This window comes from Zonotrichia leucophrys, chromosome 3 (assembly GCF_028769735.1).
Source record: "Zonotrichia leucophrys gambelii isolate GWCS_2022_RI chromosome 3, RI_Zleu_2.0, whole genome shotgun sequence".
NCBI classification, from domain to species: Eukaryota; Metazoa; Chordata; class Aves; order Passeriformes; family Passerellidae; genus Zonotrichia; species Zonotrichia leucophrys.
Window position 1 is genome coordinate 21399446 of NC_088172.1, and position 17125 is coordinate 21416570.

The 17125-nt window shown below is 34.0% G+C and overlaps 1 protein-coding gene across 2 annotated transcripts in view; it reads left to right on the forward strand.

The window, feature by feature from the left end:
- The window catches only part of CSMD1 (CUB and Sushi multiple domains 1), a 1074724-nt gene that overhangs the window by 1018837 nt on the left and 38762 nt on the right, over positions 1 to 17125 (forward strand). For both annotated transcript variants that reach the window (XM_064707609.1, XM_064707608.1), the window contains exons 53-54: positions 5039 to 5212; positions 5977 to 6150. In XM_064707609.1, coding sequence (XP_064563679.1) covers positions 5039 to 5212; positions 5977 to 6150 — 348 coding nt within the window. The remainder of the gene's footprint in view (positions 1 to 5038; positions 5213 to 5976; positions 6151 to 17125) is intronic.

Sequence of the window (17125 nt, forward strand, 5' to 3'; positions counted from 1 at the left end):
GAAAAAATTTTCACTGAGGCACTGCTTAGGGGAATGCTATGATTCAGCATTACTTTTTCATGTGTAATTTCATCAGTTCCACAGCTGAAGTGTACAGAAGCTTCGGAGCTAAAAACTCATCAGCTGTCTACTGATGTCAGGTTATCCCTGGACTGAGGTTGAATGACATTTAAATATGTTGGAACTGCAACTGTGAAGACCCAACAGCCCAAAATTTGTATGTGTAAGAGTGTTTTCCACAGCCCTTTCTTCTGCTCTAAACATGCAAAGTCTATTCCAAAAAAAAAGAACTATTATGCCTGTAGGCTCTTCCAGTGTGTTACACCACTCATTGCCAGGGTATTGCCTGACGCCTGCATGTATTCATTTTGAATAACCTGAAATACCACTTCATTATCTGATCAAAAATAACAGTATTTAGTACTTATGTACTATACTTTTCTTTTTTTAAAGGCTATATGCAGGATAAGTTGGCTGCCAACATATGCAAACTAAATAATACACAAGTCTCAATGGATCCTCTTTGTATTATAAATCGCTCATGACATGCTGGGAAAGAGGGTTTTTCTCTTCTATTCTGACTATTGAGAAATAACATTACATTGAACATCCCAGAAGATTAGCTGTCTATCATAGTCATGACTTTAGATGTAATGATTTGGTGCTGGATTTTTCTAATCAGATTTTACAAATCCCTATTGAAATTGGTATAGATTACTAATATCTCCTTATAACTAATATTTTCTTTTTTTTCCCACCTGATTATCTGCATTCTGCATTTTAAATTATTTTTGCAGATCTAGTCCCACTTGTAATGAACATAGGGCATCTGGCAGGAACTATTAATGTAGTAAAAGCACTGCTTGCTTTATGATGCTTCCCAATTCTATTCTTCTCCTAGAAACTTAGATGGACTTTAGTTCCTATTTGATTGATTTCATTGTTGAATGAAGCCCTATGCTTAGAACTGTTAAATGCATGGATTTACCTCACCAGACAAAAAAGATCCCATTTAGAGCTGGCAGGTTAATCACTACTTAGTCCTTGCTATTTCAAAATCAGACAGCTCTATAGTGCTAAAAATATTATACAGCTTTGAGTGTGAAAGTCTAAATTTGAGTTACCCTATGCATGCTGCAGAAAGTTTTATTTCTGCTACTAAGCTCCTTCCTGTCTCTCTTACATGCTTTCACATAAAGTATATTAATACCGTGTTCTTCAGACACTTAATTTAGATGCAATTAAGAATACAATCCAAGGTCAATGGAGCTATGTAGGCTCCTCCAGAGAGCAATTCAGGAAAGGTAAATTCTTACATTTTAAAGCTAGATGATGTGAATACTGCTAATTGAATATTCCTAAATTTCAAGGACAAAATGCTACAAATTTATTTCAGAGGTGCCTTTAGGACTTACCTGAAGCCTATGAAAATCAGAAGTCAAGCATGCAGGGAGCTCTGAATGAGTCTTTCCATTTCAAAGGAATTATAATGAGTTAGAGATGCTTTTTATCTTCACTGTACCTGCATGAATATAATTCAAGACATCTGTAGATGAAAATAGATACCACTTTATGTTACCCACTGATAAGTGTAGAATTAGTTTGTGATTTCAGGTTAAATGAGTACACTAATTTCTGTATCTTAGGAAAGGGTTTGTCAATTTCTTATTATTTGTCTCTATAGAAAGCTAAAATCAGGGACTGTAGTTAATGAGCCTAAGGCTCAATTTAAGACCTAAGTTTTCAGTTTGTTAGCATTACACGTATTTATTTTTATTAGTTATACAAGCGTAAATATGAATTGGTATGCAAGATTTCTTTCAATTTCACTCACTCAACATATGTCTCTTTTAATTTTATAATATGTCTCTTTCCACTTTTTCCTTCCAAGAATATTTACAGCTATAATTCACAAACCTACGTGTTTTTATGTATGATTTGTGTGTATGGCTGACCACAGGTTCATAGAGGGCACAGGGCAAATTGGAAGCATTTAATTTGCCTTACTCCATCTGCAAAATCAGTGGCATTTACTTTCAGATCAGTGTGTTTTCCTGAAAACATGTTTTTCCCTGTGTTTTTACACCTTTCAGGTGCAAAACTACACATAAAAAAATCAAAGATACACTTAAAATATAAAATTAAATATAATTTACTTCATTCCATCTTTTAATTATATGATATTTATAATGCCTTAGATTTATCAGTATGAAAATGTGTTGCTGTGGACTATGGTTGTGTAAAAATATCTAATCCTTTAATTGATAACTCATAAGTAAATTGCAGTATAATATTATGATATTGACTTTTATTTGAAATTCTTACTAAAATAAAATAGAATTATTTGTATCTTACTTTCCAGGTGTTTTAGAATAAAACTGCTGAACCATCCCTGATGCATATGAACAATTTTCTAAATTCTTGAGGGAATATTTTATTTTTAAAAAATCTCCTCACAGACTTCTTCATTTTCTTTCATTTTAGTTGATGAGAAAATTACATACATTTTGTGTCATTGCAGTGCTCTTCCAGTTCTTGATATTTTGGAATAGTTAATTTAAATAAGTCAAAATTCGCTGAAAAATTATTAAATACAGTAGATGGAATGATCTGTAAACAAAATGACTCACATAATAACTTCAGCAACTTGTTAAATCCCCATTTAAGAGAAATGCATAATATTTTTCTTTATGCCAGGTGGCACATTTCATCTATCTTTCTTCTTGAAATTCCCTATGGTCCTGTGTTTGTCTCCAGTGTAGCTACTGCTTTTCAATTCTTTATTATTTAGAGCTAGAAAATGAAAAAAAATCCAAATGTATTCCTTTCTATTTCACCTCCCTCCCTGGGAAAAAAATAGGGAGAAAATATTAGGAACTAATTTCTAGGCATAGGGAAAATAAGAAAATGATTTGGAACAGGCAAGATGGAAGAATCAAAAGCAAACCTTGGTAATCTTACTGCCTTTTCCAGTGACTGTCTCATGAGATGTAGATTTCAGCACCAGATTTCTTTCACTTTGTGGTTTAGCAAAACTTTTGAAATAGTCTCCCCTTGTATCCTTGTCCAAATTGAGAAGACAGGGACTGGATGGGGGACTGCAAAATGGATGGAAAACTAATTGAGCCAGCAAACTATACGGGTATTGTTTCTTGATTCCAAGTGTGACTAGGAGCCAGTGGATGCTGGGGATGGATACAAAGGCCCACACTCTCCAGCTCTATCCCTCACTGATAACAAATTGGGATGCAGCTGCAGCAAGTTTGAGGGTGACACAAAATGGTGGGAGAACAGTTGATGTGTGGATTCTAGACAGAGAGATCTTTAAATTCTGGAGGCATGGGCCAACAGGAAGGTCATAAAGTTCAGGAAAGACAAATACAGAATCCTGCCCTTGGCCTTGAATAATGCCATTTGTGAGTGCTCTTGGAACTGACTGGATAAAAAACAAACTTTACAGAAAGCACCCAGGTGACTGAGTGGAGAGGCTGACTAAGAGTTAAAAGTGTGGCCTTGCAGTAAAAATATCGTACTGGAGTGTATGAGCACCAGTGTAGTCACCAGGTCATGGTTATTATTTCCTCTTCAGCACTCATGTGGAAAATTGTGTGTGGTGTTTGTGTCCTCCACCATACAAGAGAGATATTGCAAAATGAAGCAAGTTCAGGGGAAGAACCCATTTAGGGGCCAGGGTCCGGAATATCTTTTAGACAAGGAGAGGCTGAGTGAGGCTGGAGGAGAGAGAAGGGTAAAAGGGATCATTTTACTAATTTGGACTGAGAAAAATAAGATAAATTATTCCATGACACATTTCAAGGGTAAAAATATGCTTTCAGTGTCCTCTGTTGCCATATTCTCTCTTTTAAGGGGAAAGGTAGCTGTATAATTAGTGAAAAACTTGCATTCATACCTATTCCTCAAATTTGCAGAATAATACCACAATGTCTTCTTAGAGGTATCAGTAACCCTACAATTAGGATTTTTATAATAATCCTGGGTGTATGAAAAACCTAATAAAATGGTGTATGCTTTATCCTTCCAGTGTTTTAGAGGAACCGTGAATGAAATATAATGTCTAGAACAATAAGGGGGCTTTATTAGAAAGATGGAATCCCAAAGAAAAGTTGCAAAAAGTTGCTGTTGATGGATACAGCCTGCATGAAACAGAAGTGAACAACGCACACACAACCAATAATAGCTGCAGACTTCAGCCTTAGGTCCCAGTCCTCACCTCTCAAATGAGAACTTAGCACATGTTTTAGATGAAATTACTGCAGTAATTAATCAGTGTCACCACAAAAAAAAAAAACAAAACAAAAAAAAAAACCAACCAAACAAAAAAATCCAACAAAGACAAAAAAAAAACCCAGAAAACAAAACTTTTTTCTCCTCTTAACCAGTAAAGAGAAATAGGTTTTTTGCTCAACAATTGTGTTTTCAAACAGAATAAAGAATCCAGAATGAATTAAATCATTACTTGCCTTTCTCACTGCCAAGACTGCTATTATCCTGGAATAATGGATTCTGTAATGTTTTAACAGCAGCTGAAATAAGGAGGAAACAGTGCTGGCAGACATTCATTCCTGTTCATGCCTTCTATCTGGAAAATGCTTATAAATTCATGTTCATGTCAAAATTATAGTAAGCTCTTCTTTATATTGCTTTAAAATTTGGTCAGTACCAACAAAATACCCTACTTCTATTTTTTAATATGGTGAAGTGCCTTAGTAAGGTTGCCTTTTTCCCCAGAGAAGTGTGAGGTCTTTAACTCTCAAACCAGTACTATTATTTCGTCATAGAATTCTCATTTCTTTAATTCATCATTTTCTTCTTCAAAGAAGTAAAAGAAATATCATCTGAAGGTTTTATACCTGAGAACTTGTTCTGCACAGTGCAGTAGTTGACTCTAAACATATTGTTTATTGAAAAGAAAGTTGAAATTTTGTCTTTTTTTTCTTGTAAATTTTAGCAAAATTCAAGCAAAATTTATTTTAGCAAAATAAATACATGTTTTTGATGGGTTGTTCTTTTATTGTAGCTGGTCACTGTGGCTCACCAGATCCGATTGTAAATGGCCACATTAGTGGAGATGGTTTCAGTTATCGTGACACTGTAGTCTACCAGTGTAATCCTGGCTTTCGACTTGTTGGTACATCTGTCCGAATTTGCCTGCAGGACCACAAGTGGTCTGGGCAAACTCCTGTTTGTGTCCGTAAGTACAATTAACTTTTCACTGAATTGTTGCTACTATTTTAAACATAATTGAATATTAATACCGGATTGGATGGTTTTTTTTATCTTTTTCTGTAATATGTTAATATCTTGTCACATGAAAACTAGAGCTTGACCATAATAAGCCTATTTTATAAGTTCTGTTTTAGCAAAATCAACACACGTAATATATAATGGGAAAGATTTACTCCCCAAAATTATTTCTTTATAGTCATAAGAAAATTAGATTAAAAGAATCACTACTTCAGCAAAGCAATACAAGACCTTTGAAATTGGAATGCTTCAGAACTCCAGAATATTCTGAAATAGTGCATCAAATTTGTTTGGCTGTACTACATGTTTAAGCTTGATGGGAAATAAAATTCCTCCATTCGTATTAGTAGGAATTTTTAAATGCATTTGTTATGGTCTAATGCACATCAGATGTGTGTGAAAATGCATATATTTTATATCTATATATATACACACACATATATATATATATATATATATTTAGATTAATTACAGCTTTCAACATAAGGTAAAAAGTAGCACAGTTAAGAATTCTCAATATGTGTATCCTATTCTTTTTCTTATATGTCTTGTATAAATTTCTTAGATGTCTTGTATAAAAAGACAAATTGAGAAGGGAAAAAAAAAACCAAAATCAAAAACCAAAATGGCAAAGGACCTCCAACCTGCAAGTGGTTCCATGGATCAGTACCTTTCACTTAGGTGCTAACCTGCATATTTTTCTTCTAACAGCAATCACATGTGGACATCCTGGGAATCCAGCTCATGGAATGACCAATGGCAGCGAGTTCAATTTAAATGATGTGGTAAATTTTACCTGCAACACTGGATACTTACTTCAGGGTGCTTCTCGAGCACAGTGTCGAAGCAACGGGCAGTGGAGCAGCCCTTTACCCAACTGCCGAGGTAAGAGTTTTACCCTGCCTCAAAATGCTCAAAAAAACTCACAAGCCTGTGCTTTAGGAACTTCTTTTCACCTTTATTTGAGTTTCTGCATTTCTATACTAGAATTTGTTGTTACAGCTGACTGTTGGGGAAGCTGAGATTTTCAGTACTTTGAGGAAAAAGTTATCAGACTGCAATCACCAGCATTTAGTTCATAGTCTTATACAGTGAACTTTGTATCACAAAAGTTATATTACATCAATAAATCACAGTTGCCTGTCTAGCCTGAATTATGTGCATTTTAAGACAGTTTTCACAAATGGTCATTATGAAATTGAATATTTATGTATAAAAATATTATTAATTCTTTTTTTCCTAGTAATACCTGACAGATGTGAAACCTAATTTTTCTTAGCTCACCCCGAAAAAAAGGGGGATAAAGTAATTTATAAATGTTGTTCCTGGTCATATTCAAACCTGGAATTATCTGGGTTCATTTATAAATGTTAATAACACTGCTAATTTCCAAATATCTAAACCAAAAACAAATTAAAAATGCTTAGTGTATGGAAACAATCTGATGGCTACGTCTGCTATGAAACATGCAATGAGATAGAACACAAAAATTTCTCCAGAAATTCAGTGGTTACTGAGCTTTACTTGAGTATTTTCTTTCACTATACAAATATTAGAACAGTGTAAGTACTATGCTTTTGTTCTTTGTATCATCTTTTATAGGCTAAAGGAAATTGCAGGCTGCAAAGTCATTCTAAGGATACAACATTGGAATTGAAGATCATGTAATAAGAACTTAACTTCAGCTATTGTGCTTTTATTATCTCCACCTGTTGGTTTATTAAAAATCTTATTGTACTACAACTGTTGTTTCCAAGAATAATAATTATCTTTTGTGATTAGCACATCATAATATTTCAGAGATAGCTGATGCAATTTCAGGCTCACTGTGTGTGGAATTAGATCTTTCATTCTCATTAAAACAATAAAGAGATGGCAATTCACTCAGTCACTACCCTCAGAATTTATTCAAGTGAGTTAACTAACATAGCAATATAATTATTGGAACAGAGAAACAAGAGTTAGCAAACTGTTCCTATTTAGGCTCATGGGTTTTTCCCTTTTATACTGTTTTCTTCTGCTGCACCTAAGTGTACAAACTCGTCTGTCTCATCTGTGAGGCATTTAAGTAAGGTTTTATTTGTTGGAAACACATGCTTTTTCACTTATACCATAGATGCAATCAGAATCTGCTCTGTTTGACTGCCAGAGGAAGAGACAGAACAGCTTTACTGAAGTTCAACCATAGTTGAGTTACTCAGCTGTTTACATTGAACTTCACTGCATTTATTACAAAAAAAACAAATCTAAATGAAAGCAAGGAGAAACAATGCAAAGACTAAGAAGGTTTTTTTTTAAAGAACATAAGAATTAGGATGCTTACAGTTACTACAACATTATTTCAGTGGTCTCTCCTGTCTATTTTTGTTTTCCTTTTAAAATTTATTCACAGGGATTAAAGTTTGAAGCCAGTTTATGGTCTGAAATCCTGTTTAGGGATGGTGGTTTTCTGAAAGGAATGAGTATCATAGATCCAACTCTGCCAAGATCCATTCACTTAAGAATGGTAAACTCCTACCAGAATGGAGTGGCCCGGAGTCCTCTTAGCTTGGTGTCTACAGTTTTGTCTATTATCATGCAGGTGGTGAGAAGCTGGACTTTTGCCATTCACCCAGTGTTTCTTCACTTCATTCCTCTCTTCACTTAATATTTCTTTCTCTATAGCAAGATGTATTTTTCAGTGACTGCCTTGTATCTCTTCCATCATGAACTGCAAGGATCCACCTAATTTCATCACCTGCTCCATGCACCCTGCTAAAACCCAGAGTGCTTTCCTGCTGATCATAACACTGCAACTGCTCACCTCTGTGACTGAGCTTAACTGATTTAGAGGGTTTGAAAAAGTTGCCATGAAATTTGCAATTTTTCCAAGAAATCTCTCCTAATGGAGAGTAATATGCTGTCTAAAGTAACAATAACTGTTGTAAATGTATTTGTTCACCAGAAGATACTTAGTTGTACTGTAAAGGGAATATTCAATATCCACATCTGCTAAAGCATATCAGTGTTAGAGTAGTTCTATACCATTCTCCTAGTACATGCATCTCTGATCTAGAAATGTGGGGGATTGGTCCTTCAATTATATGAAGATTTAAAGTGCTGTAAAATAATTGCCTTGATAATTGGCATTGTTTCTCATTTTAGTTAGGGTGGTTGGTTGACCTTGCAGTAAGTATGTAGCAGTTTCTCTCGGCTGTTCCTGCTCACTTTTCTTCTCTGGCACAGGTTGCAGAGTATCTACTCCCTCGTGCACTGCCTTCTCCTCTAAACTCAATTTTCCCTTTCTTACTTCTCACTGTTATGTGTGTGTGTGGCCTCCTCTCTCTGGTGTATTCTGCCCTTTCTTAAATATACCTTCAGAGAAACAAACTTTTCTCATGGCTCACATCTGATTTGAAGAGAGAGACTGAGAATTGGGGTTGTTCAGCTTAGGGAAGAGAAGGCTCAGGGAAATGTTTCTTATCATCTATACGTATCTAAGGGACAGTGTAAAAAAAGAGGTCCAGACTTCGCAGTGATGTTCACTGAAGTATGTGATGCAAAGGGTACAAAATCAAACATAAGAAAAAGCTTTTTAAATGTGAGGGTGATAAAACACTTGAATAAATTTCCCAGAGACATTGTGGATTTTACATTCTTACAGCTATTCAAAACCGAACTGGACAAAGCCCTGGGCAAACTGTTTAGTTGTCACTTTTAAGTTCAAATATTCTTGTATACATATGATGACTAAAGACCATATATATACACCAGCAATATTCCTGTGTCAAATTTGGTGTTAGTGAATTGATTAGAACTTACCAAGTTCTAAAGCAAGTAATAGTGCTTTTTCTGGCATAAGCCTTTACTTCTAGAATTGCATGGAAAGCATTTATTTTGAAGTTCATTGTTTTAACAATGAATTATGAATTTGTTTACAAAGAAAGTAAATTTTCCAGCTCTTTAAATATCCTGCTGGGAAAGGATAGCTTCCTGGCAAACTCGTATCATTTAATTCAACTGAGATTTTACATATGACCTTTCTTTCAAACCTCGGTTGAGTTCACCTGAGTCAATAATGAACTTGGCTTCATTTGGCTGAGATTGTACAGCAAATGCTACAAATTAAAGAAGAGTGCTACTTGAAGCTATTGCAGAATTTTTTTTTTTTTTTTTTTATGCTGAAACTGAACTGTTATATGTGCAAACGAAACCTTGATATTTTAGGAAAATAAAGCTGGCACAGTTCTTAGGCACCCTTTTGCAATTATACAGTTCTTCTGTCTGTTGTGTCAATAGTAGGTTAACGGTTAAGTAATCAGTGACAGGAAGTTTAGTAAGGAAATTAAATGGGAGGTTTTGGAGAAGAAAAATGTAATGCACACAAAAGATCACATTTGCTATTTAAGATCTGCATGATAAAAACTTGTATGAAAAGAAGGATTTTAATGTTTGTATTCCCTAAATGCACTGCTAGCACTGAATTGTTTTGCAATGATATTTCCCCCTACTCCAGAATGCTTTTGTGTCTGTTTTGGCTCAGTAAGTAAAACCTTTTATCTTTGAAAATCTACATATTTTTTTAATATTTTCTTTGGACCTGTGTTCTGAGGTAATGTTATTCTTAAAATACCCATGCCTTGGGGAAGCTATGTTCCCACTGTTTCTGTCACAAGTGAAAAAGAGCATGTTGTGATGTTAAGGTACTTTGTGAGGTAGAAGCCCCAATTTTTAAAAAATTTTTTAAACATTCATGTCTATTTTAAAAATTGTATTTAATCCTTTTGACGGACTCAGTATTTTCTAAAGATTGGTGACAACTTTTTCTGTAATGTGAAGGTCTCTGAAGTATGACTTTAAATTCATCATTTAAATTCATCATTATCCACATGGATTCTATCTTTACTTTTATTTATTTGATAAAGAACAGGTCAAGTAGTTAGTTTACTTGCCTTTAAACTGGAACCAAATGGCATCAGAAAAATTACAATACCCAGATCTCTATTCTCTGCTGCAAACCTGCCTGCGTAGAGCTTGGTGCAGCCTGGATGTGCTACCCCAGAAGTAGTTATGACTATATTAAATCCTAAGCCAAGTATGTTCACTGTTTTGTTTTTTTTTTTCCATTAGCAGTTTGGAACCACTTTCCATTTAGTCTTTGGAAGCACAGAAAGCCAATCTTCATTCTTTCTACTTGTCATAATAATTCCTAACCACCAAAATGAGAACTGAATCAGGTGGTCTCATCAGGGCTCTGCACTCCTGATTGCACTGCAGGTCATTTCTCCACATATTATGCCTGAAGCAAGAACTGCTGTATTAAATACCACACTTTCTGCCTGTATTAAGGCAGACTTATATTCATAATCTCTACCAGGAAATATCCTTTGCTGCTGTTTCCTTCAGAATTCCTTTTATCTTTTTATAAATGAGATTTAGGAGCTTTCATCCTGTTAGAAATATATTGCTAAAGACCAGAAAAACTTTGATGGAAATATTCATTTGGCAAAGTTGCAGAGGTTTGAGCTAGCTCACATTGTCCAGCCTGTATCAGTAAGTCCAGGCAATTTGTTAGTAATAAAGAATTCAGTTCTCTATTTATACTGCATTTGTGCTGAATTTCTAAATTGAAATATTTATCTTTCTTTATCTCATTGGTCTTAGATTCTTGAAAAGTTTAATTAGGCTTTTATGTCTTATCCAGATACTGGTATCTAGAAAGAATTGGTAATTTTATTGTGTTCTATTTAGTGGCTATGTCATTTGAATCAGTGGTAATATGTTCCACTCCTTCACTGACAAGAAAAATAACCTTTCTGATGGCAGCTGATAGACTGAGATTGGTGACCAATTCTTCTCATCCAAAGATAAAGCAGCTTGGAATTTAGGCAGTTTTCAATCTGTGGAGTCAAGGATTTGTATAAGCTGAGAAATGCATTTTGTTCAGTTTTGTTTTTTCCAGAGTCAGAGGCCTTTGTTGTGACTTATTTATACTTAAATGTCAGATATGGCTAATCTGTTCATATTGATAGCATGTTGATATTCCTCAGAAGGATAACTTGTACTTGAGTGAGTTTCCTTAATAAGGAGGTGGAGTGCCACGGGAGGTGCCTTAGAGTGTCTGAGATATTCTCTTGATCTGGCAGAGATGCCCCTCTCTGGAGTGAAAACAGCCTGGGGATCAGGCAAAGACATTTCAAAAGGTAGTAGAGACATCTTTTGAGGCAGTTGAAGAGGTCCTCATCCAGGTGAAAAACAATGATCAGATTAATAAAGAATCTGAATAAAAAGACTGTAAGTCACGATCCCAGAGTTTGTAATATTCTGACAAAAAGTATTGTGTTAATACTACTTGTACATAAATGCCCAAAAATTAGTTTTGCATACAGAGAACACAAGAGTAAAATAACAGGTAAGTACTTTGTCTTTCTGGTCAATTTGCTATTGCAATACCTGGCAAAATCTGAGAAGTTTTCATTCTTGTTTATTGTTGACTTTGCCTTGTCCTTTACTGAAATTCCATTTACTGGCAATTTTGTCATCATGCTTTCACGAGCAGAGCTTTCTTTCTTTTTATTGGCAGCATTTTTAAAACCTTGTCAGAAAACCAGAGTGAATTCTCTAGTCTTTATTCACTCTAGAGTGTTAATCCCTAAACATTTTCTAGATACCAACATTAATGCAATACTTTTTGCATAAATTTTTATTTAAAATCTGTTGATAATATATGAAAGTTTATTAAAAAAGCTTAAGATAGTTCCTGTCAAAAAAAAAAAAAAAAAAGGAGAACAAGAAACGAAATACTGTGAATGATGAACTTTTTGATGATCATTCAACTTCTTAACAGAAATCTGCCCTGGAGGACTCTGACATGGTCTTTTAACTTCTTTGTCCTCAAGGGTTTGAATCTCCTCAGTGTGAGGTTCCAAAGTTATCAGGGCAGGCTTGGAGTATTCTCCAGCTTTTCTCAGAAGACTTAACCAAGAGTGACAGAATTCATTTCCCATGCAACTCTTGACAGGTGTCATTGAGAGAGAGCAATCTCCATCTACTCTCTCTGTGATTTACAATTGAGTCCCCAGGGTGAAAGGCAATTGGGGAAATACTGCCTTAGTTCTGTATGCCAGCCAACTCAAATTCTTTTTTAAAGTACTCCTTACTGCAGCCCTTCTTAGCAACAGCACATTTGTGTGTGTATTTAAAAACTGATAGCTGATCTTAAGTGGCACTGCAGGCATAATTGTGGTTACTTTTTAACTGGAGGGATCGTATTCTCTTGCATAATCATTTGGTAAGAATTCATGTATGATGCAAGGATTTTGTTCACAGAGCACATGCTTAAATTATGCATATGGTGACTGTTTTGTATTTCATTCATCACTGAGCTGTCTAAACAGATACTTCTGGTATTGAAGTGAAAACTCTGAATCACACAGAAAAATTGATTCTTTGGGACTGCAATATATTCCTTGAATATTCCATATTTCTGGTCTGCATAGACAATTAACTTTTTCTGTTCTCCCTATCGACTTGCAAAAATAGTTCAGTTAAAATTGCTTTTGGGTGGCTTTGGGCCAGCATATCTTCATGAAGCAAACTTCCTTTTAATTTCTAATACTGACTTCCCATAATAAGCAAGCTTGGCACGACTATCTGTTAAACAAAATATTTTGTTTTAAACATTTATATTTGATTTTTTTTTTCTGTTAAGAATCTCAACTTCACTAAAAAAGGGACAGCTCATCTGAATCTTAGTTAAAAATTAAACCTAGGTAGAGAATTGAATAATCCGTAGGATGAGAATATTTGAAAGGAGTTGTATTCATGAATCTACAAAACCTTTAATAAATGCAAGAATTTTTAACATGCAGAAGGTTTTTGTTGTTTCAATAGACTCTTCTGAGATTAAAATAATTTGAACTATTACTTTCAATGTTCTCTTTCAACTAATCTAGTGCAAATTTGAGTTCAATAGCAACGATTTTCACTAAATTGCAGTGAAACAAAAGCACTTTTTGTATTTTCTTTTGTACAAATTCTAAAAAGGCACTTCACTGTTTATTTTTCTGCTTTTTCTTTTACATATTTTTATCTGTACTGCATTTCCCTGTTTATCACTTTGATTCAGAAATAAAATAAGCAGTCAATATTATAGTTTAAAAAAATAGCACTTTCTGATATTCTGGAGTTCCCACAACTCCCAAATGAGATTTCTATGTGACTGATAAGTCTATGATACTATGATGAGTTGTCTACATTTTTGTTCTGGAAGGCACTTTCTTTTAAAGGTTTGTGCCTGTAGATCTCTACTGTCCTTCCCATTCAATCAAAGAGAATACCAGAGCATCTGCAACTTCACTCTCAGAAAAAAACAACAACAGCAATAAAACCCAAAACAAAACCAAATAAACAAACAAAAACCTTAAAACAAACAAATGCAAAACCCCTAAAACCACCAAACAAAACCACCCAAAAAATCCCACCAGAAAGTAAACTAAAAATATAGATATCACGAAAAAGGATTCTTCTTACATCATGAGAAACTTAATCTGATAAACAACATGAATCTTGTCCTACAGCTTGGGAAGAATTCAGTAGTAAGTTCATCATGCAAATTTGCACTAATTTATTTTATTCGTTAATGACATTTTACTGTAAAAGTGAATGTCCTGTTTAAGCTGTGAATGCCCAGTTTATAGTGCTATATTCCTTAGATAAAACAAATTTGGATGATATTAAATGCAGACTACTAAACATGCATCTGTGCTGTAGATCTCTGTGAGTATAGCAAGGAGTTCTATTTGTATGAGGATAAAATTTTCAATGATTTTAAATATGATTGCTATATTGATAAACTGATATTAATTCACCTTTGGACTATTGGCAGAGAAATGTGATTATTATTTTTCCACAGGATTTTGCATATATTGTTACAGCCATAAAGCACAATTCCATCTTTTTTTATTTGTATCATGTAAGGGGAGAGCTGCTCTTGAAGGTGTAGTTGCTAGAACAGGTAGATATCAGTGGAGTGGACAGGTGTTATTTTGCCATAGTTACTTTTTGATACATGCTTTTGTTGGAAAATGGTGCACTGATTATAACATGGGTATAGATCTCAAGAAGACCGGAATTCAGTTCTCTACCAGTACAAATATTCCATACAACCCTGGATTTCATTTTTTGATATGGTGGATCACAATAGCGGCATTGTGTAACTGTGAGGTGGGAATCAAATCACCATAAAAAATAGTTTTAGCTTAATAAAAAGTTTTTTAAATATTCACTTCTATGTCTGAAATTAAATCAATATGTATTTTTAAATTAAACAGTGCCTGACATGGGAGCAAACTTGCTTCTACTTATTTAGATGGTTTTTCATTTGAACCAAGTGGCACATTCACAGGAATTGTTTGGCACAGGACTCAGGGGTTAGTATGGACAGGAGGATCATTCTTCATGAGCTGTTCAGAGAAATTCACTCTGTTCTGGAAGGTAGCAGTGCACAATGGCATGAGCCACCATCTACTGGCCTCATGCCAGAAAACAAGTGCTGGCTTTCTTTAATTCACATTGATACAGATGTGTATTCAAACGTTTAGGAACATGTATACATTTATGTGGAAAAATTAAGTGTAAGGATGTGTTTGTAGAAGGCAACTTATAACTATGCAGAGGATGCAGGCTAGTTCCAAAAGCAGAAACTTTACAGCAGCACCCAGCCCTACACTGTGTCTAATTGCCTAGGAAACAGGGTTAACCAGGATGCAGATTGTTCTGTTTCTGGGAATTGTGCTGGTTTCTTTAAGAAAGGATTGTACTGTGAGTACATATGAGCTCCTTCAGATCTAGCTTAATGTTTTAGTAAGGTAACCTGTCAGAGGACTCTACATTTTAGACTTTCACATATGTCCCTGTTCTACAATGATAGTTATATTGCCAGTGCAAGAATTAGACTTAGCTGACAAAGATGAGTAATTGTGGAAAAAAAGCAGTAACAAAGAATGTGTCATGTAACAAAAAAAAAGCATTTTCTCTTCATAATACTGTTAAATAGAAATCTCGAGGAAAAAGAATTTTTGGAGCTCTTCAAAGCAAGTACAGAGACACAGACTTCCACATCCAAATTTTTTGCAGTTAAGAGCAGTGAGATATTAGGACTTGATAGTTTTCCCTATCTTATGGAACAGAAAAAAACTAGCTAAGAGCTAAAGAGGTATTTTTTTCTGTCAATGAAATCTTATGTAAATACATATTTATTTAACTTGAATTTACCTGATTTCTGTATAAAATGTTATGGTTATAACACTATGCTTAAATAAAAGTTTTTTATATGAAATATAAGCTAAACTATTGTAATGTAAGCTGAATGTAACTTCTCTGTTGAATTATTTCATAGGATTCACCATAAATCAAATAGGAATATTTTCAGTTAGGAGACAAAAGTTTTATTACTGCTCAGGAACACAAAAACACCAAAACAACAAACTGATCTCTTTCATTGAACATAATCATTCCATGTAGTACCTTTCTAATGCTTTGTGTGCATCGTTGTAATACCTAATTTTTAAAAATTTATTGGACTTTTCTATGTAATTGTATTTTTAGTGTTTTTAATAACAATTGGTACATGAAAAATAGGTTTCCTTATGCCAAAAAGAGTTCTTTCCCCCAAATATTACTTCTAAAATAATTTTTATGAAGGAAAACTTTAGATTAATATGAGACATTCTTTAGACCAAGGTAATGTTTGTTTAGAAATGTGAGTTTAAAATTATGAGGATTTAACATTTTTAAGAGCATCGCTTTAAAAGATAAGGATAAATAAATTAAAACTGTATTTTGCTCCAGATTAAATTTTATGATGTAAGAATTTTTCTGAAATCCTGATGCTTTTTAGCTGATTGAATGAAATGTCCCTTCAACGAATGAGTATTTGCACAAGATGCCTTGTTCTAGAGTGTTGCCTAATCATCACATTTAAATCTTATGTATGGTTAAATTTAAGCTTTTGAATAAAAGGAGCAAAAAGCAGTCCACTGAAGACTATGTATATCTTACTTCTAAAATTATAATCATATCTATATTTTGTCCGTTGATTTATTTTTCATGAAAATTGATTTGAACTAAGTGACATACTTGAAAAGTAGATTCCTGTGGTTCTTTGATGAGCTTTAATTTGTTATAAGAATTATATTGTAAGTGTTTTTTTTAGTTTATTTATACTGTTATCTTAGGAATGAAGATGGGAGGGGTGGAGTAGGTGTTTGTAACTTTTCATATAGTTTTCAGATTAACAGACAACAAAACTGAGTGTTTGAAAAAGTCCCTTCTAACCCAAGCTGTTAAATGATTCTATGACGCTGAAGTCACTGCAAAGTATAAAATGAAGGAGTGGGGACAGTAGCTACACTTTATATAAAACAAAACAGTAATGAAAATACCCATAATTTTTTTTTATGTTTTTAATGTCTATCTGAAAAAAATTACTTCATGCTTTTTGGTGCTTACCCTCACTCCTGCTCCCCTATCAAGTATTTGCTTTTCACTGTTGTCCTTTACCTGTTCTACACATTAATAGCAGAAAATTTCCTTAATATTTGAAGCAAATTTTCTCATTAGAGTAAAATTTTTAAAAAAAGAAAATATCAAAGTGTTATCTGAACTGTTCCTTCACATAAAAATTATGTAGAAGACCAAACTAAGCCTACCAAGGGAATGATAAAAAAATCCCTCCAATTTCTCTTTCATCTTTGAACCACTTGTATACATGATAGTATGTATCTTGTCCAAGATTATTAAAAGAACTAGAGTAAATTGTAGTATTACTTTCAAAGCAAAAAGGTCTAATGTCTTACTTAGGTGTTAATATTTCTGATAT